Source organism: Hylobates moloch, unplaced genomic scaffold (genome assembly GCF_009828535.3).
Source record: "Hylobates moloch isolate HMO894 unplaced genomic scaffold, HMol_V3 SCAFFOLD_3, whole genome shotgun sequence".
Taxonomy (NCBI): domain Eukaryota; kingdom Metazoa; phylum Chordata; class Mammalia; order Primates; family Hylobatidae; genus Hylobates; species Hylobates moloch.
In genome coordinates, this window is record NW_026652278.1 from 37,635,955 (window position 1) to 37,662,216 (window position 26,262).

A 26,262-nucleotide genomic window follows, 5' to 3' on the forward strand; every position below is an offset into this window, starting at 1 on the left:
CCTGCCACTTCAGCCTCTTGATCCCAAGTAGCTAGGACTATAGGCATGTGCCACCATGCCTGGCTAATTTTTTTTGTATTTTGGTAGAGACGAAGTTTCTCCATGTTGATCAGACTGGTCTTGAACTCCTGAGCTCAAGTGATCTACCTGCCTTGGCCTCCCAAAGTGCTGGGATTACAGGCATGAGCCACCATGCCTGGCCAGTTATGCCCTTTTGCTTTATGTTTTTCGTTTTTCAAATTTTCTTTCTTTCTTTCTTTTTTTAGGCGGAGTCTTGCTCCGTGCCCAGGCTGGAGTGCAGTGGTACAATCTCGGCTCACTGCAACCTCCACCTCCCTGGTTCAAACAATTCCCCTGCCTCAGCCTCCCAAGTAGCTGGGATTACAGGCACATGCCACCACGTCCAGCTAATTTTTTTCTATTAGAGACAGAGTTTCACCATTTGGTCAGACTGGTATCCAACTCCTGACTCAGGCAATCTGCTCGCCTCGGCCTCCCAAAGTGCTGGAATTACAGATGTGAGCCACCGCACCCGGCCCATTTTTCAAATTTTCTGTGTTGACCAGTCAGAAACAAACAGTGAAAATTAATAAATAAAAAAAGACCTCATGTGATCCTGTAAGCACTGGTGTAATGGTAGCATACTCTGTACTCTGATATGTCTTGGATATCATCCATACCAATGAGTATAGAGAAATATTTTGTTCTTTTAATGCCATTATAATAGCAAAACAGAGTCCCTATGGATGACCATTTAAGTTGTTTCTCACCTTTGCTCTTATCAGTAATGGTGAAATAAATAATTTGTACCTATCCCATTTCACATGTATATAACTCTTACCTGTAGAGCGCATTCCTAGAAGTGGAATTTCTGGGTCAAAAGATTTTTGCTTTTGTAACTTTGATATATATTGCCAAATTACCTTTCATAGAATTCGACCTATCAGACGCTCATAAGTAATGTAGAATAATGCCTACACCCTCACCGACACTGTTATCAAACTCTAAGATGAGGCTGAGTATCTTTTCTTCAGAGACATTTGTATTTCTTTTTCAGGGAACTGCTTGTTCATATCTTTCCATCTTTATATGTTAAGGAAATTATCCCTTTGTCTGGAGATTAATTGCAAATACTTGACCTATGTTGTTATTTGTCTTTTGACTTTGATTATGATGATTTTTGCCTTGTAGAAAATTTTGAAAAATTTATATAAATTTCATTGCATTTGTATTCTTTTTTTTTTTTGAGATGGAGTCTCACTTTGTCATCCAGGCTGGAGTGTGGAGTGCAGTGGTTCGATCTTGGCTCACTGTAACCTCTGCCTCCTGGGTTCAAGTGATTCTCCTGCCTCAGCCTTCTGAGTAGCGGGGATTATAGGCACAGGACACCACACCCGGCTAATTTTTGTGTTTTTGGTAGAGTCAGGGTTTCGCCAAGCTGGTCTCGAACTCCTGATCTCAGGTGATCCACCCACCTCGGCCTCCCAATGTGCTGGGATTACAGGCAGCCACTATGCCCAGCCTGCATTTGTATTCTTACACATTCTGTCTTTGAGGTTATAAAATAATTCTTCCATGGTTTCTTTTTGGTCATAATTTAAATGTTTTGTTTATTTAATTTTGTTTTAAGAGATGAGGTCTCACTCTGTTGCCCAGGCTGGAGTGCAATAGTGAGATCATAGCTCACTGTAATTTCCAACTTCTGGGCTCAAGCAATCCTCCCACCTCAGCCTCCCTAGTAGTTGGGACTACAGGCATGCACCATCGTGCTTGGCTAATTTTTAAATTTTTTTGTAGGGATGGGATCTCACTGTGTTGCTCAAGCTTGTCTTGAAGTCCTGGATTCAAGTGATCCTCCCACCTCAGCCTCCGTAGTAGCTAGAACTACAGACACGTACCACTACACCTGGCTAATTTTTGTATTTTTTACAGAAATGAGGGTCTTGCTATGTCACCCAGGCTGGTCTCAAACTCCTGGCCTCAAACAATCCTCCCACCTCAGCCTCCTAAAATGCTGGAATTACAAGCATAAGCCACTGTGCCCAGCCTAAAACTTAAATTTTTTGAGGTGTGGAATCCAAGTTGTTTCTCTAGGTGGCTACCCAGTTGACCTAACTCAATTTATTGAATAATATTTATTTTCCTTTACTAATTTAAGATACCACCTTTATTATATAATAAATTCTAAATATGTTTATTTTGGGAATTTCTGTTCTGTTTCACAGAGTTGTCTGTCAACTCATTTGCCAGTACCATTGTGTTTTATTTTTTTATAGATTCATGATATATTTTAATATGTCATGGGGCTTTTCTATATTCATTATTCTTTATTTAGGTAATTTAAAAAAATTACCTTGTTAGATTGTGTTAAATTTATAGATTAAGGACAATTGACATCTTTATAAAGTTTACATTTTCTATAAAAGTATATGGTATGCCTTGTGCAACTTTCTTTTGTGTCATAAGTATTTTAGAGTTTCCTTTATGTAGATCTTGTGCATGTCTTATATTTATTGCTAGGCATTTTGTCTTATTTTGGTGGCCATTATAATTGAGTATATCTTGCATTAAATCTAACTGGTTTTTGTTTGTATATATGAGAGCTATTTTAATTGTGTAGCCAGCCAATTTACTAAATTTCCTTATTGCGTGTGATAGTTTTTCAGTTGATTACCTTGCATTTCCAGGTATACATTGATTCTGCAAATAGTTGTAATTTTACCTCCTCCTTCCCAATGTTTAAACCGTATTTTATTTTCTCTTGTTTAGTTGTATTGCATGTGTAGGTAGGTATTAGTTTTTTTCTTTTTCTCTTTTATAATTCATTTTTACTGCTTTTGTCTTCTTTCCTCCTGCTTTTGTTTGGTTTCTTGTTCTTAGACTTTTTCAGTTGGATGTTAATTTTATTCTGAGCATTGCTTTAGTTTTATCCCAGAGCTCATGATATGTAGAATTTTTGTTACAAGTGATTTTCTAGGTACTTTGAAATTTCAGTTTTGATTCTTATTGGACCTAAAGATTATTTGAGTTCTTTGGTCCTATTACACATTTCTTTTTAGTCACATTTTCATCAGAATATGTCTTCTGTATTAATTCTGCTTTTTGGAATTGATGCAGTTTTTTGGTGGATTAATACATAGTCAAGTTTTGTAAAACCTGACATTAGAGTTTGATATTATCCAAGAAAACTTACAGAAATATAGTCAGTTATTAGTATACTGTTGTGTAAAGTGAAATCCAGTAATGGATTGACCTCATCTAACGAAGGCAAAAGTGGAAGTGTTTTTGCAGTTTGGAAACCATGAATTTTATTTTCCCTGGATAAGCTGTAGATTAGCGGTAGCTAGCAGAGGCCAGTAAGGATATTCTGATCTCAGGCATCTAGATGGGTCAACAAAGAAAGCAATTTCAGTTATCTAAGGACTCTTTAGAAGACAGAATTTTGCTGTTGGCATGCGTGACAGGCTATCTCTGTACATCTGGCGGTGTCCTTTGTTTGCTCTGCCATCTTTGTTATTCTAGGTCTGTACCATTTCCTTCTCAGAATATCTAATATGTGTCCATTAGATGTACCATAATGGCGTGTTAGGGTTTTGTATATTCTTGCTTTTTTTTTTTTAATGTTACTGATCTGCCATGGACTTAGAGAAATAAATTAGTTTCTTACCTACCATCTTTTTTTTTTTTGAGATGGAGTCTTGCTCTGTCACCCAGGCTGGAGTGCAGTGGCGCCATCTCGGCTCACTGCAAGGTCCGCCTCCCGGAGCTTTCTCCTGCTTCAGCCTCTGGAGTAGCTGGGAATATAGGCGCCTGCCACCACACCCGGCTAACTTTTTGTATTTTTGGTAGAGACGGAGTTTCACCGTGTTAGCCAGGATGGTCTCATCTCCTGACCTCATGATTCGCCCGCCTCGGCCTCCCAAAGTGCTGGGATTACAGGCGTGAGCCACTGCGCCCAGCCCCATGTTTTTCTTTTATTTTATTTCTCCATAAAACCTTTATAGTTTTTGCATAATATTGCTACAGTTATTTGATCCAGAAGTATTAATAACTCTTCATCCTTATCATGAACTGTAACCTTTAGCATTATAAAGTGCCCTTTTTAAAATCTGGTTTAATACATTTTGGCCAAAATTCAGCCTTGTCTGTTATTAAGATCTTGATCTTTGCTTTTTGTTTGAGTTTTTCTGGTATCTCTTTACTTTTTCGTTGATCTTCAACCTTTCTGAATCATTTTATTTTAGACCTGTCTCTCATACAACATAGATTTGAGTTTCACTTTGTGATTCAGTCTGAAGTTCTTTTTCTCTTAATAGTTGAGTTTGTTTTCATTTATTGATTTGATATGTTTGGACTTAGTTCTGTCAGATTATTTTGTTATACTTTTGCTATTTATACCTTTAAAGTATATTTTACTATATGGAAAGTTCGCTTTGTTTTATTCCTTCTTTTAATAATTAGAAAGCTTAGTGCTTTTGTTTCTGTACTTAACTTTGTAATACCGATTATATAATCGGTATTTCTGTTTTCTATTTAGCCAGTATCTCAGTATCTGTAGTTCACTTTTATAAGTAATAACAGAATTAGTATATTTCCTTTCCTTTATTCCATCCCTCAATTCTATCAATTTTATTTTCTTTCTTAGTGTTTACCTTTGTACCATTAAATATCCATGTACCACTCTTACTCAATTTGTCATCATTGCAGAAAGCTTTCTGACTCCCATCTCCTCATACTAACCTACCCTGATACTGTCAGATCATTCTTCCTAAAACCACCATTTTCTAAAATCATTATTCTTTCTAAAACCAATCTTCCTAAAATCATCATTCTTCCTAAAATCACCAGTATCATATCACAAATCCTCAGCGATATCTCTGACCCCACAAAGTCTGTATTCTCTTTTGGCTTTCAAAACTCCATAACCCAACCTCATTCTACTCACTCAACTTTATTTCCTCTACAACTTGTCAAGGAGTCTGCCCTCACTGTCCAGCAATTGAGCTGAGAATATAAGGGAAGGGCTTCAGCCAGGCTAGTGCAGTCTGCTTTGTGCCAACACTAGGGGTGATGACTGCCCTAGTCTAGCTGAAGCTTTTCCCTTCTTTCTACACCCAGCTGAAGTCCCAGGTCCATAAAGCCTTTTAGAAACTCTCCAGAAACTCTTTAGAGCTTCAGAAGCTCTTGAGAATTGGAAGATGTTTACACCCAAGTTCAAGGATTACTTCCATCCCATTTCTGGTCTATGTCAGGGGCCTCTGTTAACTAGGAACTCAGGAACTCTCAGAGCAGCACTGCTCTGTTTGTAACATTCTGGCTTATTATTCATTGAATGTGAGAAACTTTGGACCACTGACTTAATTCTGCCCTTTGCAGTAATAGGACTTCTCACATCTGGGAAGACAAGCATTTTACCTTTCCTTAGGCTTCCCAGGTGAAAACACCACCAGTTCCTTCAGTTGTTACTCATATAACATGATTCCTGGACCCATCACCAGCTTGTGGCAAAACTTGGGTTTATCACCATTCCACTTAAAATTCAGTTCACAAGATTTTTGTAGATACGATATAACCAGTGCTGAATCTGATGGGACTGTGCCTTCCTATGATCAGAGTACTCTACTTTTTAAATCAACCCAAAGCAGCATTTGTTTATTAGTCACTGCCTACTTTTGGACTGCGTTTTTTTGTTGTTGTTGTTTTGTTTTGAGACAGGGTCTCACTTTGTCACCCATGCTGGAGTATAGTGGCACAAACATGGCTCACTGCAGCCTCGACCTCCTGGGCTGAAGCAATCCTCCTGCTTCAGCCCCACAAGTAGCTGAGACTACAGGCACACACCACCACACCCAGCTAGTTTTTTTATTTTTTGTAGAGATGGGGTTTTGCCATGTTGGCCAGGCTGGTCATGAACTCCTGAGCTCAAGTGATCCACCCACCTTGGCCTCCAAAAGTGCTGGCATTAGCAGTGTGCACCACTGTGCTGGCCAGTTTTTTGTTACCTACATCCCAAGAGCCTATGATGTGCTATCATACATCAGATCCCTATCACACACGGGGGCATAAGATGAGTAAGACAAAATCCCTGCTCTCAAGAAACATGTTCATTCTATGAAATACCTAACCACGGATTTTCAGAACTGTCGAGGTCATCACAGACAAAGTCCGAGTAACTGTCACAACCCAGAGTTGCCTGAGACCTGAGTGCTAAAGGTAATGTGATATCCTGCATAGGAATCTGGGAGAGAAAAAGGATATTAGGGAAAAACTAAGGAAATTTGAATAAAGCATGGATTTCTGTTAGTAATAGTACATCAGTACTGGTTCATTGTGACAAATGTACCATCTCAATATACTAAGAAGAGAGACTGGCTGTGGGATATATGGGGACTCTCTGTACTATCTTAGTAATAATTCTGTACATCTAAGCTGTTCTAAAATTAAAAATCTTAAAAAAAAAAAAAAAGGACAGCCTGGGTAACATGGCAAACTCCCACCTCTACAAAAAATTGTAAAAATTAGCCAGGCATGTGGTGGTGTGCGCCTACGATCCTAGCTACTCAGGAGGCTGAAGTGGGAGAATTTTTTGAGCCCAGGAGGTCGAGGCTGCAGTGGGCCATAATGGCGACACTACGCTCCAGCCTGGCAGACAGAAGGAAGATGTGTTTGACATAGTTTAGATATTTGTCCCCACCCAAATCTCATGTTGAAATGTAATCCCCAATGTTGGAGGTGGGGCCTAGTGGGAGGTATTTATGTCATGGGGGCGGATCTCTCATGGCTTGGTGCTGTCCTTGTGATAGTTGAGTTCACTTCACGTGAGATCTGGTTAAAGTGTGTGGCACCTTTGCCTACCCCCACTTGGTCCCACCATGTGAGATTCCTGCTTCTGCTTACCTTCTGCCATAAGTTTCTTGAGGCCTCCCAGAAGCCAAGCAGATGCCAGCTCCATGCTCCCTGTACAGCCTACAAAAGCATGAGCCAGCTAAACCTCTCTTCTTTATGAATTACCCAGTCCTGAGTATTTATTTATAGCAATGCGAGAATGGCCTAACACAAGGTTCTAGTAGGAAGAAACTAGCAAGTAAATGGATACAAGACAGTGACTCTTACCATTTTAAATTACAGGTCCCTTTGAGTAGACAAAACTTTAAGAACAGGGGAAATCATTTACATATAAATTGCATACCATGTCAAGGCTTCATGGACTTAAGAACTAAATTCAGGGTGGTGATGCTTACCTGGAGGCAGAGGGTGTTATGGGAGGAAAGAGAGTGGTAGTCAGGCAAGGATAGGATAGCAGGTGTCCTTCCCATATGATCCCTGAGCCTGGTCTTTATGCTGTCAACTGACTGTACTTGTTACTTTAAAATCTAAGGGATTGAAAAATGAATGTTGAGTGATTCCTAAACTAACACGATGTTAAACCGAGTTCCAGACTACACCAGCCTAATTTTATTTAGTGGCAGAGTCTAGCTCTGTTGCCCAGGCTGGAGTGCAGTGGTGTGATCTCAGCTCATTGCAGTCTCCACCTCCTGAGTTCGAGTGATTCCTGTGCCTCAGTCTCCCGAGTAGCTAGGACTACAGGTACATGCCACTACACCCAGCTAGTTTTTGTATTTTTAGTAGAAACAGGGTTTCACCATGTTGCCCAGGCTGGCTTCAAACTCCTGGCCTCAAGTGATCCGCTGGCCTCAGCCACCCAAAATGCTGGGATTACAGGCATGAGCCACTGTGCCGGCCTCTACTAGCCTAATCGCTTCAAGTATGCTTGTCTTCAAGTGTGCTAGTCGTATTTATCAAACTAGATGTAAGCTGCTTGAGGCTAGGGAGGCTTTTACCATGTGCCTGAGAGGCAGTGTTGGTTATAAACTTGCCATATGGGGCTCAGATCACCTCAAGGCAAAGCTACCTGGCTTGGTTTGGAATGCTTGTTCTTTTTCTTAAAGTCGGCCCTAAAGAATATGGCATATTAACTCTTGAGGGCTGCTAAATCCTGGCACTGTGCCAGAACAAGTGACGATACGATACTTTTGAGACTAATTTCAAAAATGCTTTTTAAAAAGGCAGTGTAAATTCCTAACCCGCTTGTACAAACCTGTTAAATTTTACTTTTCAAAACAAATTCCATCATCTGCTAAGGTTTGAGTTGAATTAAGTAGCAAATGATATTTATACTCAGGTAAACAGACCATTCTCACTCACTATAGACCCTATATTCCTTCTCACAGTTTTAACCTTTTTCTGTGTCCCCACTTTTGAGATCAGACTTCAAATTTTCTGATGCTTGCATGATGGTTGAATAAATTAGAATCTGTAGTTGCTAACATACTAACAACTGATTTTAAGCTCAAAAGGCAACAGTGGTGTCCAATATACTTTGTGGGCTTTAATGCTCAGTATGGAATACGTAATGAACAGATGTTTTATGCCACTAATGGCTATATTCTACATCTTGATGGCTTTTAGTAAATATAATCATGATTCCAAGTCAGAATTACATGATGAGATGGTTCACTAGACCTGCAAATATACGAGTTTGTATTTAAAACAAAAATACCAAAGCCATTTTACTGAAAACTAGTTTTATTTTAAAATTAAGTGCATAGCACTCATCTAATTCCATTGGTGTAGACTTTAGCACCATACTTGCTATTTGCAATTAATGTCATAACACAGATACATTTTGGTTTGCAGTCTGTACTTGAGTAGTGTTTATTTAGTGGACTTTGGTAAAGCCCTTCGTACATATTAATCTCTTCACAGTACACATTTAATGATGGTCCAAGTATTCTCAAAAAAAAAAAAAAAAAGCCTAAAGACTAATCAATAAATTAAACAAAACCCACACAATGCTCCCCCACCCCCCAAAGCTAGCAGTTGTGAGTTGTATTTATATTGAAACCTAATGTTTTAAAAATAGTTCCGGTTCTCCAACCACCCCATCCCACCCCGGGTATGCAGCAATAGTAATCAATTATTTTATTCTACCCTCCCAAAAGATTATTAATCCAGTGTTTTTTAGCTTTTTAAAATATAAATTGGGAAAGTGTTATTAATAAGCTTTTTTAAAAGGCATATTCTTCTATAACAAGAATGGCATATAAACCAATGAATAAAAGTATTTGACAAGACATTAAGTTACCACAGGCACTGGCTGTTGTTTCAAGTTGGGATCTCTATCCCAATATCTTACATTCATAGCATTATTGAGGTAGTTAAAATACTGAAAATTGGACTCCAGGTTGCTGGGTTCTGAATGTGAATGTGAAAGATATATTCTCTTTTGAGCCTACTTTCCCCCAAATAATTCAAGTTTTCTTGAGGTAAGAACTACCGAAATCCAATTAGCAGCCTTCTTTAAAAAAGGAAAAGTGATGATACTTTCAGAAAACAATTTTCATGCTTAAAAACTGCCATAAGTGAGTGTTCTTACCTGAGTGGTTTTTAATTTTATCTACCAGACTAATAAATCCACATCATGCCCTATGTACTCTAAATATAAAAGTTATTTTCTTTTTAAGGAAAGGATATTTCTCTAAGCATTCATGCTGACAGAAGCTACCCACCCACATCCATCCCCGGGAGCCATCTGGATCACTCCATCACTGTGTTGAGCCCCTTCCCTTCCTGACAAAGGCCATTGGCTTGATTACTGAGACTCCTGCTGCATACCCACAACATCTTTATAGTAAGTTTGTCTTCAATGCATATTGTGGCAGTCACCTATCTGCCATGCAGATTCCCTTCTATTCAAGTGCTATCTTAAAAAAAAAAAAAAACACAAAAAGACACACCTTACTAAATTTTAAACCAGAAAGCTTCCCTCCACCAAATCTTTCTTCTCCCACAGAAAGGAGCACATTGTATACAGTTTATCAGTTATTACAATGACTTTTTAACTTTTTAAGGTTATTCCTCCAAAATGCTTTACCCCCAAACTGCCCTTGCTGTAATGACTATTATTGCTGTTTGCAGTTAATACCGGTACAGTGAAATGTCCCAGGGAAGTTGTAGGGTCAATCCAATCAAAGTAGCTACTGAAATTTAGTCATCAGTTACCTTTGCCTGCTTAGACTGACTAGAGCTGGATTCAAAGGTTGCTTAAAAAACCTGTCTTCCACATAACAAAGTGCTGCTCTAGCACAACCTGAGAACTACCCTGGCCACAGTCCCTTCCAAAATAAACCTACAGGACTTTATTCTAGCACTGACCTCTTACAGTTATGCCATCCCTTGAAATAACTTTTTAAGAATGTCAATTCTGGGTATAAATCACGGATTGCACTGAGATATGCAAAACCTACATATGTATTATGAATCACAGGAACTACCACTTCATTCTGAGCTATAATATTATGTTCTCATTTGAAAACACACCCTAGCAAGCATATTTTAACCTATGTTATAAAGGTAGTTCACACTATAACATTCCCAAGGCATGTTGCATTACAGTTAAGTGTTTCCAAGTAGTACAAATTCCCTGAGTTAAATGTATTTGAATTCTAAAAATTTGAGGTTGATCACCTAGGGAAAAAAAGAAAAATTATGACCATGACTTAAAAAATAAGATCTTCTCCACCCTTAATTGTAGTATATAAATCCAGATACCTATACTAAGTGTGAGACGAAGTTATATAGAATCATCTAAAAATTTTTTTTTTACTGCACAGATTGGTATAGCATAACTTCATGAGTTTAAACTTAGTCAAAAATTCATGTGTAGAACAAAAATAAAAAATTGCAGAATAAAAAAAACCTTTTCAAAAATTAATACTGTAGCTTTCCTTCATAAAAGACTGTTTGGCAAGTCCACAGATAAGATAAACATTTAGTCTTTGACTTAGAAGCCAACATTGGGCCCAGATGCTACCACAGGTCAAATCTCAAAATGGCAAATTGAAGTCTGTCCAAATTTTCTGTTGTACTGAATATTTTTGAAATATTTGGACCATCAGCCAGGACTTGAACATTTTTGTCATACAGGGATTTGTTGTAACAGAACTTGACATACTGTTAATTTGCTTAGTCCTCCCAGGATTCATCGTGCATTAAAAGGGATATTCAGTCTTCCCGGTGCTGGTACCTGAAGAGTTCTGATATCACTTAGATCCCTTTCCTTTTGAACAGAAGTTTACAAAACACATACCCATAGCTTCATGTCACAAAGCAGTCTGGGTCAGTTATCAGCTTCACACATAATCACCTTTCAAAACATGGAGTAATACAAGGGTAATGTTCATTTATCTGGTAACTCCGGTTATAAGAAACACTCAGACAGGGCTTAACTTCTACTGGTATTGCCAGTGACATCCCAACACCAGTCTGCATGTGCCCAAGGCCCTGAACACTAGTTTGGAAGCCAGCAGGACATGTCTGTAGCGTGTAAGATGAGGTGTGTGTGGTCGATACAATCTGCTGACAGCTTGGTTGTTCTGACGTAGGATGGCGATACTGCAGTGAGGTCTGATGTGTCTGATGGAGATACTGAGGTTGCTGAAAGTGAACTGGCCGTGATGGCTGAGAGGCTGTCTGGAATACACTTAGTTGCGCTGACTGAGGTCCTGCTTGCCCTCTCTGTTTGTTTGCTTCTTTCACATCATTATCATGAGCGCTGAAACATGGAGAGAAAGGAAACTATTAAAAATATTACTTGAGAAGAATTTGCAAGAAAATCATGCCCCATCCCCAACTCCTCAACAGCTTCTTCCACCACCTGCCACCACTACCCAGGTAGCAGTCACTGCACCATAATTCCAACAACAGTGAGACCTTGCTTGTGTCCTTCTAAAGCTATTTCCCTTGATGTGAACCTTTCTGGTAGCTTTGAGGATTATTTCCAGTTTGGGAGATGTGTCCATAATAAGCACGTAAGTGTGGCTGCCACTTTGGTAACATCCTGGTGGCCCCCAAAATTCAAAGATGTTAGGAATGGGGCAAGGCTGGCCTGGACTGATCTCAGAGTTACTGACTTACAGACACACAAAAGCAGCTCCTTTCCTTATCATGTGCCCAGAATTATTCTAGCAATGACACCTTCTAACTGGTTAATGGCCAAAAGGGACTCTCCTTCCCTAGAGTTCTGCTCATACATGGGCTTGCTCATGGCAGCAAGTAACTGCTGCCAAAAGCAAACAACCTAGGAACTCTGTGCCTTTCAGAAGTTGTTTTCAGGGCACCTCATACATGAAGAAAACTGTTAATGAGAAAGTACAAACACAAGAATAAAAAGGCTTACATCAATAGTCGTTCAATACACTGCATTAAGAAATCCCAAGAGTAGGCAGTAAGACGATGTAGTCTTGTAGGCCACGTTGGAGAAAGACGAAGTATAATCCTCGAAGAAGCCACACATGCAGCAGCTACTAAAGAAGGTGCATAATTTAGAAAGGCATAATCTGTGGAGACACCAAAAATGAACTTAAGGAACAGAATACACGAGTCACAAGTGCACAAGTCACTTACTGGTATTCACAACAACCCACCTTGCAAAGATACTTCCAGGAAGTAATCTGCATATTTGGCCATGTAGAGTTTAGTCTTTTCCAAGCAAATCATTGGCCAGCCATCATGAAGATCTGTTTCATGTACTGCTTCAGAGAGATAATACTCAATGAAATGGGCGGCTGTTGGAAGGCAGAGGTTCCACTGAAAGGTTTCTAATAATAATAGTTCCATATGTAGCAAATTTTGTTTTGTTAATACTAGATTCATATTAGTCATACAACCCAGGCTGTTGAGCTGCTCCAGCTTAGGCACACTATCTTCTTTTTCTTCAAATTTACCTTATGAGAAAAGGGGATGGGAGGGGAGAGAAAATGTTAAGCAAGTGATCATTATAGGTCTAGTCAGTACAATGGGATTTGTTGTCTTATTGCCAGGATTTAGATCCAAAGACGTACTTACCTTACACAGATACAATTGTGCCAGAACCCTGTGTTTTCTTTCCCAGTGCCACCATCCCCAACCTTTCCCCAATCCCCTAAAAGGAAAAAATGCTTGAAATACATAAACATTTTGATCTGTGTTCTAGTATAGAATGGAAATAGTCATGTGCCAGTGAAAAAAATAACTCAATCTCATCAGCTGAATATTTTCAGGAAATTTTTTTTGCAGGTGGGTGGTAGCTGGTAAAATAAATTACTTGATTTTAGAGTAGAAGATAGTTTTTTTTTTTTTTTTTTTGAGACGGCGCCTCGCTCTGTTGCCCAGGCTGGAGTGCAGTGGCGTGATCTCGGCTCACTGCAAGCTCCGCCTCCCGGGTTCACGCCATTCTCCTGCCTCAGCCTCCCGAGTAGCTGGGACTACAGGCGCCCGCCACCACGCCTGGCTAATTTTTTGTATTTTTAGTAGAGATGGGGTTTCACCATGTTAAGCCAGGATGGTCTTGATCTCCTGACTTTGTGATCCGCCTGCCTCGGCCTCCCAAAGTGCTGGGATCACAGGCGCGAGCCACCGCGCCCAGCCAAGAGTAGAAGATAGTTTAAACAATTTAATGTCATAGCTTTATCTGAAATAAAAAATAGTTAAGCTCCAACTGTTTCATCTTGGCATCAACATAATCTCAATTCCAGAGAGAGACTGGAGGGAAAAACTGGGTGAACATTTAACACAAGCTCTATCATTCCACAAAAAACCCCATCCCCCACTTCTTCTGAATTCAAAACAAAAATCTAGTCTGTTAAAGAAAAAAGGGGCATGGGGGAGATAGTTTATATCTGCTTTTAAATTCCCTTACTGAAAGCAGAATAGGAGTAAAGACAATATGATGGCTGAACATTATTCAAAGGGATTAATTTCTTTTCTGGAAATACCCATCTATAAGGTTTCAACTATGCACAGCTGAAGAATAAGATTCTCTTTCCAGCCCCAGAATGTTTCTATAGATTATGTACCATCTTACACTTTACTTTCCAAACATGCATTTTACTGTCTCTATATATAAAGCCTTCATTTTAGAAAGTATTTCTAGAACTGATGGCTGGAGAACATTTACAAACTATTAAGTACTACTATGATTTTCCAGATGCAGCAACAGAACCAGAGTTGTCATCAAGCCTCTTTGGGTCTCTGTTCCATGGTGGTCCACAGAAGAAAGGAAATTATAACTAAAGCTCCTATTATTGTGTTCTATTTTAGATTTAAGGTTTAAAACCATCATATTATGCCTATGCCAGGAGATTCTAAGCTCATGTGTTGTGAAGAATCTAAGCCCAAAGAAGCAGGAGTGATGGCAGAGAGGTGAACTTCCTTAGATCTAAACCACTGTAAGTATTGCTGCAGGTAGAAGTTGATCCCAAACTTAAGTAATTCAGACTTGAATCTAGATAGCCCTTCCTAATTAAAATCACATAAAGATCAATTTAACAAGTTTTGCCAATAGCAAATACTTAAAGTTGAAAGCACTAAAGTGGTGTGTATGACATAGTTATCTAGCATATTGCCTGAAAAAAGAAGAGGAAACCAATGTTCCTAGTATAAAGTGAAATTCTTCACAAGGTGAATGACCTAGGAATTTAGTTGTGTCTCTGGATGAATCATTACAGCTTTCAAGCACCCTGCCATTTGTGTAGCAACAGCAATACTGGCAGAATACTTCAAAGGAATACTGTAGAAATTAATGAATTTATTTATATTATGCTTAAAGTTCCTTTGAAGAAATTAATACATCATAATTCAAGGAGCAAGAATGTTTCATATTATCTCCTTGAAATCTTCAACATTGGGGAAAAAATTGCATACGACCAATTTCACTGCTCAAAAACCAAGGTAGTGAGGTTGGCCAATCCATTTAAGGTCAGATAAGTTAAATCAAACCAAAAATGGAAGCCAAAAGGAAAATTTATGTTTGAATTCCCAAATTTGCGCTTCTAGACCACAACTGACAGATTTCTGTATTATTAAGCATCTATGGGATGTTTATATTTATAAAATATTTGGCTACTACAAGTGTGAAAGACTTTGCATATTGATCTTGCAAAGTTAAGAATAATCTGATTCTGAATAAATAACCACACTTGGGGTTTTAATTCAGGGTTCAAATTTTTTGGAACTTTTTCACTATGTATAGTAATAAATATTCAGATACATGGATATTAAAAGATTTCAAAAAGTGTGATAACATCAATTGAGTACCTGCATTCCTATTATAGTTTTTGTTGTGCTGACTGTTATGCGTATGTTCATTTTAAGTTTACTTATCCACATTACCACACACAGATCACAAAGATCAGTTTCTTCAATTGAAAGGAAATACCAGAAGCCATGTGATTATATTGATAAAGGCCCCAAACAGGAAATAAGGGCACAGGAAATTCATATCTGCTTCCCAGAAAATAAAGAATTAGAGGCCACAGAAACAAAAACACTGGGTTGTCTTTCCTTTAAAGGATATGTTCATATCAGCCATGGAAACCAACACATTTTCAAAGCCAGCAGTGAATAGTAGGTATGTGGTAGAGAAGATTTATATACTGAATAGGGCATGGATCAGATGTCACCAAGTGCTCTGCCAACCCACATTCTATTTTTTTATTACTAAGTAGGGGGAAAAAAAGTCATCCCTAACATACACTAAGAATTATCACAAATTTATAAAATGAATCTAATATAAAAATGGGCAAAGAAAAGAAAAAGGTAATTCATAGAAAAAAATTCTGAGCTCATTAAAAATTGAGATGTAAATTAAACCAACTGTGAGATATAAATTTTCACAGATCAGTAAAAAGCTTTGCTAACCCAGTGTTGGTTGGCAAGGGGAAACAAGCACTTGTTACAGATTGTTACTACTAAAAGCCTCTGTCTCACTTTTCACTTTGTCTTGACTCCAAGATCATTTCTTAGTTATGTAAGATCTTGAGCAAATTATGAGAAATCTTATCTCCAAGATTACTTCCACATGCTCCATAAATGTAATGTTGGTCACAGAAGCCAAGGGAAGCCAGGGCATACATGTGAAAGAGTTGGAATAGAAGAACTTCCCTGGACAAATTAGGGTCCAGTTTGAAATAGGTCAAAACCTTTAGGGTAAAGGAGGCAGGCTAAAGGTTAACAGAGCAACTTATGGGGGAATTAATAATTACCATGTTCATCTTTTAATGTTTCCATTTCCTACATGCTTTTAAACATATTACCCCCACTTGATCCCAGAACAACTTTGTAAGGTGTCTTTATTTCCATCTTATAAAGAAATAACCTGAGATTCGAGGGTTGTTGAAGTTCATATTGCTGATGAGATTCCAACCCAGGGAATCCATCACTATGGTCATTGCTCCAAAACACTACACATAGCTCTCCAATCAGAGATAATCTGTAGGCCCTTTCTTCTTCTAATAGTGTAGACATAAGCATTTGCTTCTAGAACTTACAAGGTATGCTCCATCTTTGGCCAAACCACCTACAGCTTCCCATTACAATGAACTCCACAAATTTAAAACAGGAATCAGACACTGAAAATAGTTTATCAGTTTATAAGAACCCTAAGCTCTTCTGCTGTAAAGTTACAGACTAGGGTTGGGGGGCAAGGGTAGAGAGACTGCTGCCTGCTAAGGGTCAACCTCTTCAATTCCCGACCCTGGTGTAGAGCTGATAGTTCAAACTCTTTTGAACAACTTGCTACTTGGGAGGAGCAGAAATCCTGCAGAATACCTCATATACATTCCTACTCTCCAGTGCAAAAGGAAGAATGTAAAAGCAATTCTTCCCTCAAGGAAAGGGAAATCAGGAGGCATTAGCAGAAAAAGGAGGGAGGTATCCAGTTCTTTCAGTAATAGGTGATAATTCACATTTGAACCCTAGCAAATACAGATCCTAATGCCTAATTACTGGAAAGAGTCACAAATAACTACATCTTACCACTGATACTAATCCAAATAGTTCAATAAATTGTTCATGACCTTAAACTAATAGAAATATATAATTTAAAAATAAGAACAACTGAAACTCCATTCCAACCAACCTAAGATGGTACACAAAGATGACCTTACCACTTGGCCCACACTACACTTTAAAAATCACAGGCATAGAGCAGGTGGTAGTGTTAAAATGACAGTGATGGCCACACAGTTACTTTCCATTAATGATACCAAGTTTTTAAAATAATCTAACTTGCATGTCTGATTTCCAGTGACACTCTACTGTAAACTGATTCTATAATAAATATTCTGTACAATAACAAAAAGCCATTTTATTTGTGGACTCACACATCTAAACTGTCAAGTGTGAGCTTTTCCAATCTTATACAAACTATTAAACCCCAAAGGGCTTCACAGCCAGTGATTAAACACATACAGTATTACACACATGATTACTTATGAGCATGAAACTTTAATTAGAAGCTAAATTAAAAGTTAGTTATAAATGTACAAGCATTACCTCTCTGGCTCCTGGGTGGGGGGATGAAGGATGAGTGAAGTGTCTGAATTTTAGAGAACAATAGATTAAAGGGGAAATGTAGATATTCAGGAAGTAAATGGTATTCTAAGAATTTTGCTCAATGTACACGGGGATGAGACTGGAAAGGTGGCTGGGTCCAGATGAAAGATTCTAAACACTACATTAAGCAGTTTCCACCTTAACATACAGGCAGTGGGAAGTCATGCTGCAGCTGTGTTTTATTTACATTCAGCCTGGTTCTACAACGGATCTGAAATACCTTACAAAAGGACATTCCAGGGGACAAAATAAGTAGTTGAGGTCATCAGATCAAAGGAAGAATAAAGGTCAGAAAATAAAATCTGAGAAGAGATTAGTACCAGAAATGATACTACATAGGACTACATTTGGTTTTAGATTTATAAGCAGCCAAGCACAGAAGTGCTAAAGAACTCTGGTGGCATGGATATAGGGGGAATGTTCCTTATTTCATCCCAGCCATATTTGACCCCAAAACCTCAAGTGAGAGTTAGAGGTTAAGGTTATCAGTATATCTACATACTACTTTAAGATTCTATTATAATGACATGGATAATACAGAAACTACATTACTGATTTAACTTCAATATCAAATACAATCTTTATCCCTCAAGTGGGAGTTAAAAGTGAAGGTTATCAATACATCTACATACTATAAGTTTCATTGTAATAATATGAATATAGAAACTATTATTGATTCAACTTCCATATCAAATACAATCTTCCACATTATTAAAAGAAAAAAAAACACAATTTCAGTTCCTTTACGTGCCCTATCTTCAGTGAGAGTACCAATAAGCAATGAAATGAGGTATAGGAAGATGTAAAGAGAAAGAGGGACCAAAAGGTCCACCAGTATATTCTGTACTAACAAATATGGTTGTATCAGATTGTATCTTGGAGCCTACTACATAGTTGGTCTAATGCATAAGCAAAAGTTTTCACATTTGTAGTAGTTGCACATTAACTTTTAGTTCATTAAGCCAACTCATTATGTAGTCAGTAGAAAGTATTCTAATATAAGAATATGGTACTTTTAAGACAGTTTCTCAACTTTAACTCCACTGATGTTTTGGGACAGAGAATTTTGTTATGGGGAATTGTCCTGTACACTACCAGATGTTTAGCAGCATCCCAGGCCTCTATGTACTAGATGCTAAAAAAGCATCTCCCACTTTATCACCAGATGTGACAACCAAAACGTCTGCACACGTTGCCAAGTGATCCCTGTGGGACAAAACTGCTCCTGGTTTAGAACCACTGCTTTAAAACAATGGTTCTCAATTGGAAAGGTAAATCAAAATCACCTTTGGAACTTTTTCAAAAAGTTAAAAAATACCCAGTACCCATTATGTAGATTTTGTCTTAGTAGATCTGGAGTGGCCGAGGATGTACGGCTGAGGCACATGTTTTTAACAGGCTCCAAAGCCATTTTTCAATGTCTGGTTAAGAATTATTACACTGAGAAGCACTTTTAACAGAAGCTTCTTGATACTAGTGAGCTGAAATGAATGGGATTTGATGATATTTCACTGAGTTCTACATAAATTTATTTTATTATATAAACATCAGAAACTTCCAGTCATGAAAATCAGATTCATACTTACTTGCTAGAAGCAGGCAGGAAAGCGCAACTAAATGCAGCTGCTGGATAGAGATGTCATAGCGGTCCATAAACAGGTCCAGCAAATAGACAGCAAGATGGCGGGCAGAAGGGCAGAGTGTGAAGCGATTGCTCACAATGGCAATCAAGTCAGCAAAATACCGTCTGAGACTTAATTGAGGGGACTGGCCTTTATAGGAGGGCAACTTCAGCTCCTAAGTCAAAAGGAACAACATTTAGTCTGACCTATCTGTAGACGTATCCCCACAATGCAATGACTTAACATTGTTTTTCCAATACATTAGTATTTCAAGTGCCTAAAACATACTTTTCTTGACTGGAATACAAAAATGAAAAAGTTAAGTGCAGGGATAATGAATGACATTTAAAACCAAATTTTCCTCCTTACTCTTAACCACTTCTGATGTGAACAATTATAGATGTTCTTGTCTCTTGCTTTCTAGAATGTATACATCCTACAAAGATTTTTAATAAGAGACTCCTGTTTTCCCTACCAGGTGTTTTCAGGAAAACATCCCTGACAAAAAAACCAACCACATACCACACACACGCCCCTACACCTCTCCAAGATGCTCAAAACTTTTGGTTAGAAGGTAATAGATAAGTGGATATGCTGCATACAGTATTATACTTGCAATAGTGTAGAAACCAGTACCTTTCCTCTAGTATCTTCTAATTTTGTTTCCCTTTTAACAGTTTTATGATCTGCCCTTTCCCATCATCCTCTCATACACCTAAAATCACTGTTCCATCTCAGGACTATATTATATCAACTTGTTTTTTAAAAACTGGAAAAATTCTGTACTTTTAAAATATTTCCAGAGCATAAAGAAAGATGGAAAGCTTCCAAATTCATTTTATAAGATCAGCATAATACTGATACTAAACCCAACAGGTATCACAATAGAAGAAGTAACAGGGATATGATACCAAAAGCAGAACTTCCCCTGCCCTGCAAAAAAAAACAAAAAGAGAAATAGGACTTTAACAAAATTAAAAACTTTTGTTTAACAAAAGATGCTATCAAAAGAGCAAAAGGGCAACCCGCAGAATGGATGAAAATATTTATAATCATATCTGATAAGGGGTAAACATCTAGATTATATAAATAACTTATACAACTGGATAACAACAAAAAAACCTGATTATAAAAATGGGCAAAGGATTTGAATAGACATTTCTCCAAAGAAGATACACATAAATGCCCAACAAATATCATAAAACATGAAAAAGATGTTTGTTCAGCATCACTAATTATTAGGAAATGCAAATCAAAACCACTAACAGCACTTCACACCTAGTTGGATTGCTATTATCAAAAAACAAAACAAAACAAAACCAGAAAATCACAAGTGTTAACTTGAATGTGGAGAAATTGGAATCCTTGTGCATTACTGGTGGGAATGTAAAATGATGTAGTTGTTACAGATAACAGTATGGCAATCCCTCAATAAATTAAACAGAGTTACCACATGATCCAGCAATTCCACGCTTAGGCACATACTCAAAAGAACTGAAAGCAGGGACTTGAAGAGAGATTTGTACACACATGTTCAAAACAGGTCACAAAAAGGTGGAAACAATGCAAATGCCCACCAGCAGATGAATGGATAAACAAAATGTGGTATATACATGGAATATTATTCAGCCTTAGAAAATTCTGATAATATGCTACATGGATGAACCTTAGAGACAGTATGCTAAATGAAAAAAGTCACGAAAGAACATTTATTGTATGATTCCACTTAATGAGTTACCTAGAATAGTCCTATTTACAGGGACAGAAAGTAGAATAGTGGTTATCAGAAGCTAGAGGGTGGGAAATTGGGGAGTAATCGTTCAATGGGTATGAAGTTTCAGTTTGGGAAGATGAAAAAGTTATAAAGATAGATAGTGGTGACAACAATGCAAATGTACCTCATGTCACTGAACTGTACAGTTAAAAATGGTTAGAATGGTAAGTTTTACGTTATGACAGCTGCTGGCAAGGTTGTGGAGAAAAAGGAATGCTTTTACACTGTTGGTGGGAGTGTAAATTAGTTCAACCACTGTGGAAGACAGTGTGGTGATTCCTCAAAGACCTAGAGGCAGAAATACCCTTTTACCTAGCAATCCCATTACTGGGTATATAACCAAAGGAATATAAATCATTCTACTATAAAGACACATGCATGTGTATGTTCACTGAAGCACTATTCACAAGAACAAAGACATGGAATCAACCTAAATGCCCATCAGTGATAGACTGGATAAAGAAAATGTGGTACATACAGACCATGGAATACGGTGCAGCCATAAAAAGGAACAAGATCACGTCCTTTGCAGAGAGATGGATGGAGCTGGAGGCCATTATGCTTAGCAAACTAATGCAGGAAAAGAAAACCAAATACCACATGTTCTCACTTATAAGTGGGAGCTAAATGATGAGAACTCATGGACACATGTTGGGGGGAACAACACACACTGGGGCCTGTAGGAGGGTGGGGGTGGGAGGAGGAAGAGGATCAGGAAGAACAGCTAGTGGATGCTGGGATTAATACCTAGGTGATGGGATGATCTGTGCAGTAAGCCACCATGGCAAACATTTACCTATGTAACAAACCTGCACATCCTGCACACGTACCCCTGAACTTAAAAGTTGGGGAAAAAAACTTTTATGTTGATACATTTGACAATACACGAAAAAGGGAAGTTATATATTCACCTAACTTAATACTACCTAAGATAAATGAATAGTCAATGTAATTTAGTAGTGTAGCCAAAGAATACATCAATTGTTGTTTTTTGAGACAGGGTCTCCTTCTGTAGCCCAGGCTGGAGTACAGTGGTGCCATCTTGGCTCACTGCACCCTCAACCTCCCAGGCTCAAGCAATTCAACCACCTCAACCTCTGGAGTAGCTGGGACTACAGGCGCTCACTGCCACGCCCAGTTAGTTTCTGTACAACAGGGTCTTGCTATGTTGCCCAGGCTGGTCTCGAGCTCATGGACTCGAGTGATCCACTTGCTTCAGCCTCCCAAAGTGTTGAGATTACAGGTGTGAGCCACCATGCCTGGCCAAAAAAATTTTTTTTCACATAAAGGGAAGATGCCGATTTCTCATGTAGTTCCCAGGATTTTTCTTTGCTCCTTAACTGTTTCTTTGGATCTTTACAATGATGTGAGTTGCAACTTTACCTTTGCTGCCATCATGTGACATTTATTGAGCATCTCCCATGTAGCAGACACTATACTAACCTAGGCACAAAAGCTGGAAAAACAGTCTCAAGCCTGTCTCTAGCAGGTGAATCAAATATAGAGATTATCACACAATATAGTCATCACAGGTTATTATGGCAACACCTAGGAAGAAAATCTAACTTAGCTCAGGGATTAGGGAGTTGGGGAAAAAAAGGCAATACCAGAGCAGGTGTTCCCAAAAAGTGGCCTGAACATGGTCTTAAAGACTCCCTGGGAAACACCTGGAAAACACTGATGGACTTCACTTTCTTAATGTTTCTCACAAAGCTAGAATTGTTCCCATTTTTCATTAAGGCTCCTAAAAACACTTTCCCAAACAGCCTATGACACTAACTATACACAGCAAAATAATGAGAAGAAAGGAGACAAAAGGGTGTAAGGTGACAGCTGCTTTGTAGGGTTTTTTTGAGGGAGTGGATAGTTGGCATGATTTCCATTCATTGTCATTTTCACTCTTCCCTAGTAAACACAATGCTAGTCACACCAAATATTTCTCCACAAACCTGGGGCCTCAACATAGAATACCTTCTGCAGTATCTCAATGGCAACTGCCCAAAGGAAGACCTAAATGTGGATGCTCTAAATTATAGATAAGGTAAGACTATGAAGGCAAGGATCATGTCTCGTTCACTGTTATTGCTCTACACCTGGCATATCATGTATGTCATAAATAATCAACATGTTGAAGAAAAACAGATGACTATCCAACTGAATCACCAATTAATAGCCTGGAATTACCACGTCTTTTCTAGGAGAAAAGTCCATTTTAAGTTTCCTTCAGTGTATTACAAACAGTGGTCTCTCCAGTTCCACAAATTTAAGTTTTACAGATTAATGTAAATTCTTTTATAAAGTGTTGCCAGTAAGAACCATGGTTTGCATAATGCGTAAACATAAAGACAACCCAGGGCAGTAGGCCATAGGTGGCCCAATAAAACTTTCAGTGGCATTCCTTCACACCCTGTGCTACCTTGTCCTCTGATAGTTCATAAGCAACTTGAGTGAGTATAAGGTTGGGTCTTATGCCTTGGATGCTCCAGAAACTAATCCACAAAAGCCTTCAACAAATCTAAATCTAGGAGAAAAAACAAACAAAAAACAACCCATGTCCAACCTCAACTGACAAAATTAATTCAGATAATCACTCACGAATTAAAATGATCTACACATAAAATGATTGAAAACTATGGAAATCACCAAGAAAAACCTTTTAAGTTTCATGCCAATTAAAAAATGTACTCTTGGCTGGGCGCAGTGGCTCATGCCTGTAATCCCAGCACTTTAGGAGGCTGAGGCAGGTGGATCACCTGAGGTCAGGTGAAACTCCAACTCAAAAAAAAAGTATTCTTAATATCAACTAATTAATTTCACCACATACCAGAGGGATAAAAAGGCTGATACTTAAAACACTTTTCGAAATATGTGCAACTATATTAATTTTTTTAAAAAAGAAAACATTTCACATTGAAAGATGACATCTGCCAAAGAAAAAGATCAAAAGTGTATCTGGACAATTTTCCAAGAACCTGCAACTCTTTCCTAACTAACACTCCAGAGATCCCATTAGTTAGAATTTTTATGTGGTACAAACCATCTCCTAGGAGGCTGAACTGTATTTTAGTGAATCTAAGAGACTGAATGTCACAATTAGTAAGTAGCATTTAGAAATCTCAGGCCTAGAAAAGGGTAACAATTTAAGTCAGAATTAGGTTTTCCAATCTACTTGACCTGGTCAGAAACTCAAGACAAAAGTTCATTATCATTCCAGGATCTCAACCCCAAGAGTCAGAATCCTTTTTATTGAAAGAGTCAGCTGTTTTGCTTCTTTCTCAATTTTCTACATTTAACAAATGGCTTTCTTTATCCAAGGTGAAACTGAGTTAAGCTAGAGATCATTTTGGATCTGGTCTCTCTTTTGGTTATCGAAGAGGCAGAAATGTCTCATTAATCTGCCTTGCCACATGCAGAGTAAAATCGTTACTTAATAGCAACAATACACAGACTTTGCTTTGTGTTGGAAAAGTATTTTTTTCCAATATCTATTAAGTCTACTTTCTGCCTTTGATATCAGCAGGAAGGGGCAGCCAACTCCCTCCACTTTAGGGCTTTTGAACAGCCCAAATCCTGAGGGATAAGTGATAAGAAGTTATCACTTAGTGCTTACTATATACCAAGAGCAGTTTCTAAGCACATGTACGATACTAAAGTTTCACAATCGCCAGAATCATAAGGCACACTCTTAGTATTCCTCACTTTACAGATGAGGAAATCAAGAAACAGAAATTTCACTTGTCCCAAGTCTCACAGCAAGTTAGCGGAAAGGCTGAGGAATTTATGTACAAAAGCGACTTAAACTGGCTGCATGCAACGGCAAGTCTCGAACAAAGAGGGCTGTTCTGCCCAACAAAAATTCAGTGTATATATCTTTTAAAACACAAGATCAAATTCATGACCCACCTGGAAATCAGAACGCCCCTTTCCACCTTCCCTGGCCCAACTACCATCTCCCTCCTCATTCAAGTTGCAGGTTCTTTTGATACATCTCAGAGAAGGAGCCAAGAAGTTAATTAACCTTGAGCAAATGAGCAAACTCGCCTTTTCTGGCCCGGAAGATGGTGAGTAAAGAACCTGACTAGACCTTCTAGAGAGCCGAGATTCAGAACAACTGGCGCGATACACAGAAGGCGGCAGGCTGGGCCTCGGAGTTACCTTGTAGCGAAGCGCTTGGTGAATGTCGGCGGCCAGCTGTCCTCGCCACCACTGCCCCTCCAGCTCCATGGGACCCGGCGGCGCGCCCAGCCCGACGCGGCAACTGGAGTCTGTAAGACACACCCCAGGCGCGGTCACTGCCGGCTCCCCGGCGACCCGCTGCGCCCCCTCCCCGGGGGGTGTGACCTCAGTCCACCCGGTGTGGCTGCTCATCTTCACTTGACTCTTCCTCAACCCAGCCCGACCCGAGTCGTTTCCCCCAACGCCACACGCGAAGCCGGGTCTGCCCCCGCAGGAAGAGCCGAAGGACTCTGAGACTCACTGCCCAACTGTGTGTCGGGCAAAAGGGGATCCACTCGGGCCCTGAGTTGCCAAAGCGCGGAGCCAGGTGCGAGCTCGGGAAGAGCTGGGGGAGGCCCGGCTGGGGCTCCCTGCGTCCGGGGCTGGAGCTCTCCCGCCCTCCCGGAGGAGCGGGGAGAGGTGACACGGTCATAGCCCCGCTGAGGGGAAACGCTCCCATGGCAAAGCCCGGGGGTGAGCGTCTGCCTGGCCGGGGGTCTCCGCGTAGACGTCGGGAGCCTGCTCCTTCCCGGGAGCCCAGAGAAACGCACGTTCCGCGCGGCCTCAGAAAGGGGAACAAAAGGCCGGGCAAGCCAGGCTCTGCGCCTCACCCCGGGAGGGTCCGCTGCCCCGCGCCTACCCCAGGCCTGCCGGGCCGCCCGGCCCCACGCTGGCTCCCTTACCCGGAACCGCGGCCCTCACAGCCCCAGCCCCGCCGGCGTGCGGCGGACGCCGGCCCCGCTCATGCTGCGGACAGTCGGCCGCTAAGCGCCGGCCTCAGCTAGGGCCCAGCGCCTGGACGCTCGCGCCGCCCATTGTTAAAGGACCGGCAGGCGGCTCCGCATACAAAGCCAGCGTGGGGGCACTTGAGGCCCCGCCGCTGCCAATCTCGTCTCGCGATACAGCGGGGTCGCCCCGAGCCGTCCAATCGGCGGCCGGGCCGGGCCCAGGTGCAGCGCCAGGCGGCGGCGCGGCGGCTCCCGCCTGGGCAGGGTCAGCATCACGGACGGCGCGGCGTGGTCTGGCCTGGCGCTTCGATTGCCGGGGCGCTCAGCCGCCACCTACTGCGAAGCTGGCCTGATCGCGGGCTGAGGTCGGCAGAGAGCGCCGGAGAAACTGTAACGTGGATCACTGCAGTGACCAATCCAGTTAGGCCACTCACCTGCTGAGAACCTTCGATGGCTCCTCGATGCCCGCGGAGCAAAGTTCCGACGCCTC

The 26,262-nt window shown here is 39.9% G+C and overlaps 1 protein-coding gene across 4 annotated transcripts; it reads right to left on the reverse strand.

Moving 5' to 3' along the window:
* Nucleotides 1-8,568: 8,568 nt before the first annotated feature.
* CCNJ (cyclin J) lies at nucleotides 8,569-26,111 on the reverse strand. 4 transcript variants are annotated; one of them, XM_032135748.2, is made up of 6 exons: nucleotides 25,728-26,111; nucleotides 24,985-25,094; nucleotides 19,020-19,230; nucleotides 12,486-12,785; nucleotides 12,239-12,362; nucleotides 8,569-11,614 (listed from the first exon to the last, which is right to left on the reverse strand). In XM_032135748.2, exons 2-6 carry the CDS (start codon nucleotides 25,051-25,053, stop codon nucleotides 11,203-11,205), a joined length of 1,116 nt encoding a protein of 371 aa, XP_031991639.1. In that variant the 5' UTR covers nucleotides 25,054-25,094; nucleotides 25,728-26,111; the 3' UTR covers nucleotides 8,569-11,202. The 4 variants fall into 4 exon arrangements, with proteins under 4 accessions (XP_031991639.1, XP_031991633.1, XP_031991626.1 ...); XM_032135742.2 differs by having other exon boundaries at nucleotides 12,239-12,365; XM_032135735.2 differs by having other exon boundaries at nucleotides 12,239-12,398.
* Nucleotides 26,112-26,262: the final 151 nt, after the last annotated feature.

Bases quoted from the DNA above. Each gene is read 5' to 3' on its own strand.
- CCNJ (XM_032135735.2), bottom strand. From the start codon at position 25,053: ATGGAGCTGGAGGGGCAGTGGTGGCGAGGACAGCTGGCCGCCGACATT. The intron at 19,231-24,984 runs GTAACTCCGAGG...CTTTTGACTTAG, and splicing joins ACCAAGCGCTTCGCTACAAG to GAGCTGAAGTTGCCCTCCTA. The intron at 11,615-12,238 runs GTAAGCCTTTTT...TCCATGTTTCAG, and splicing joins TGTATTGAACGACTATTGAT to CGCTCATGATAATGATGTGA.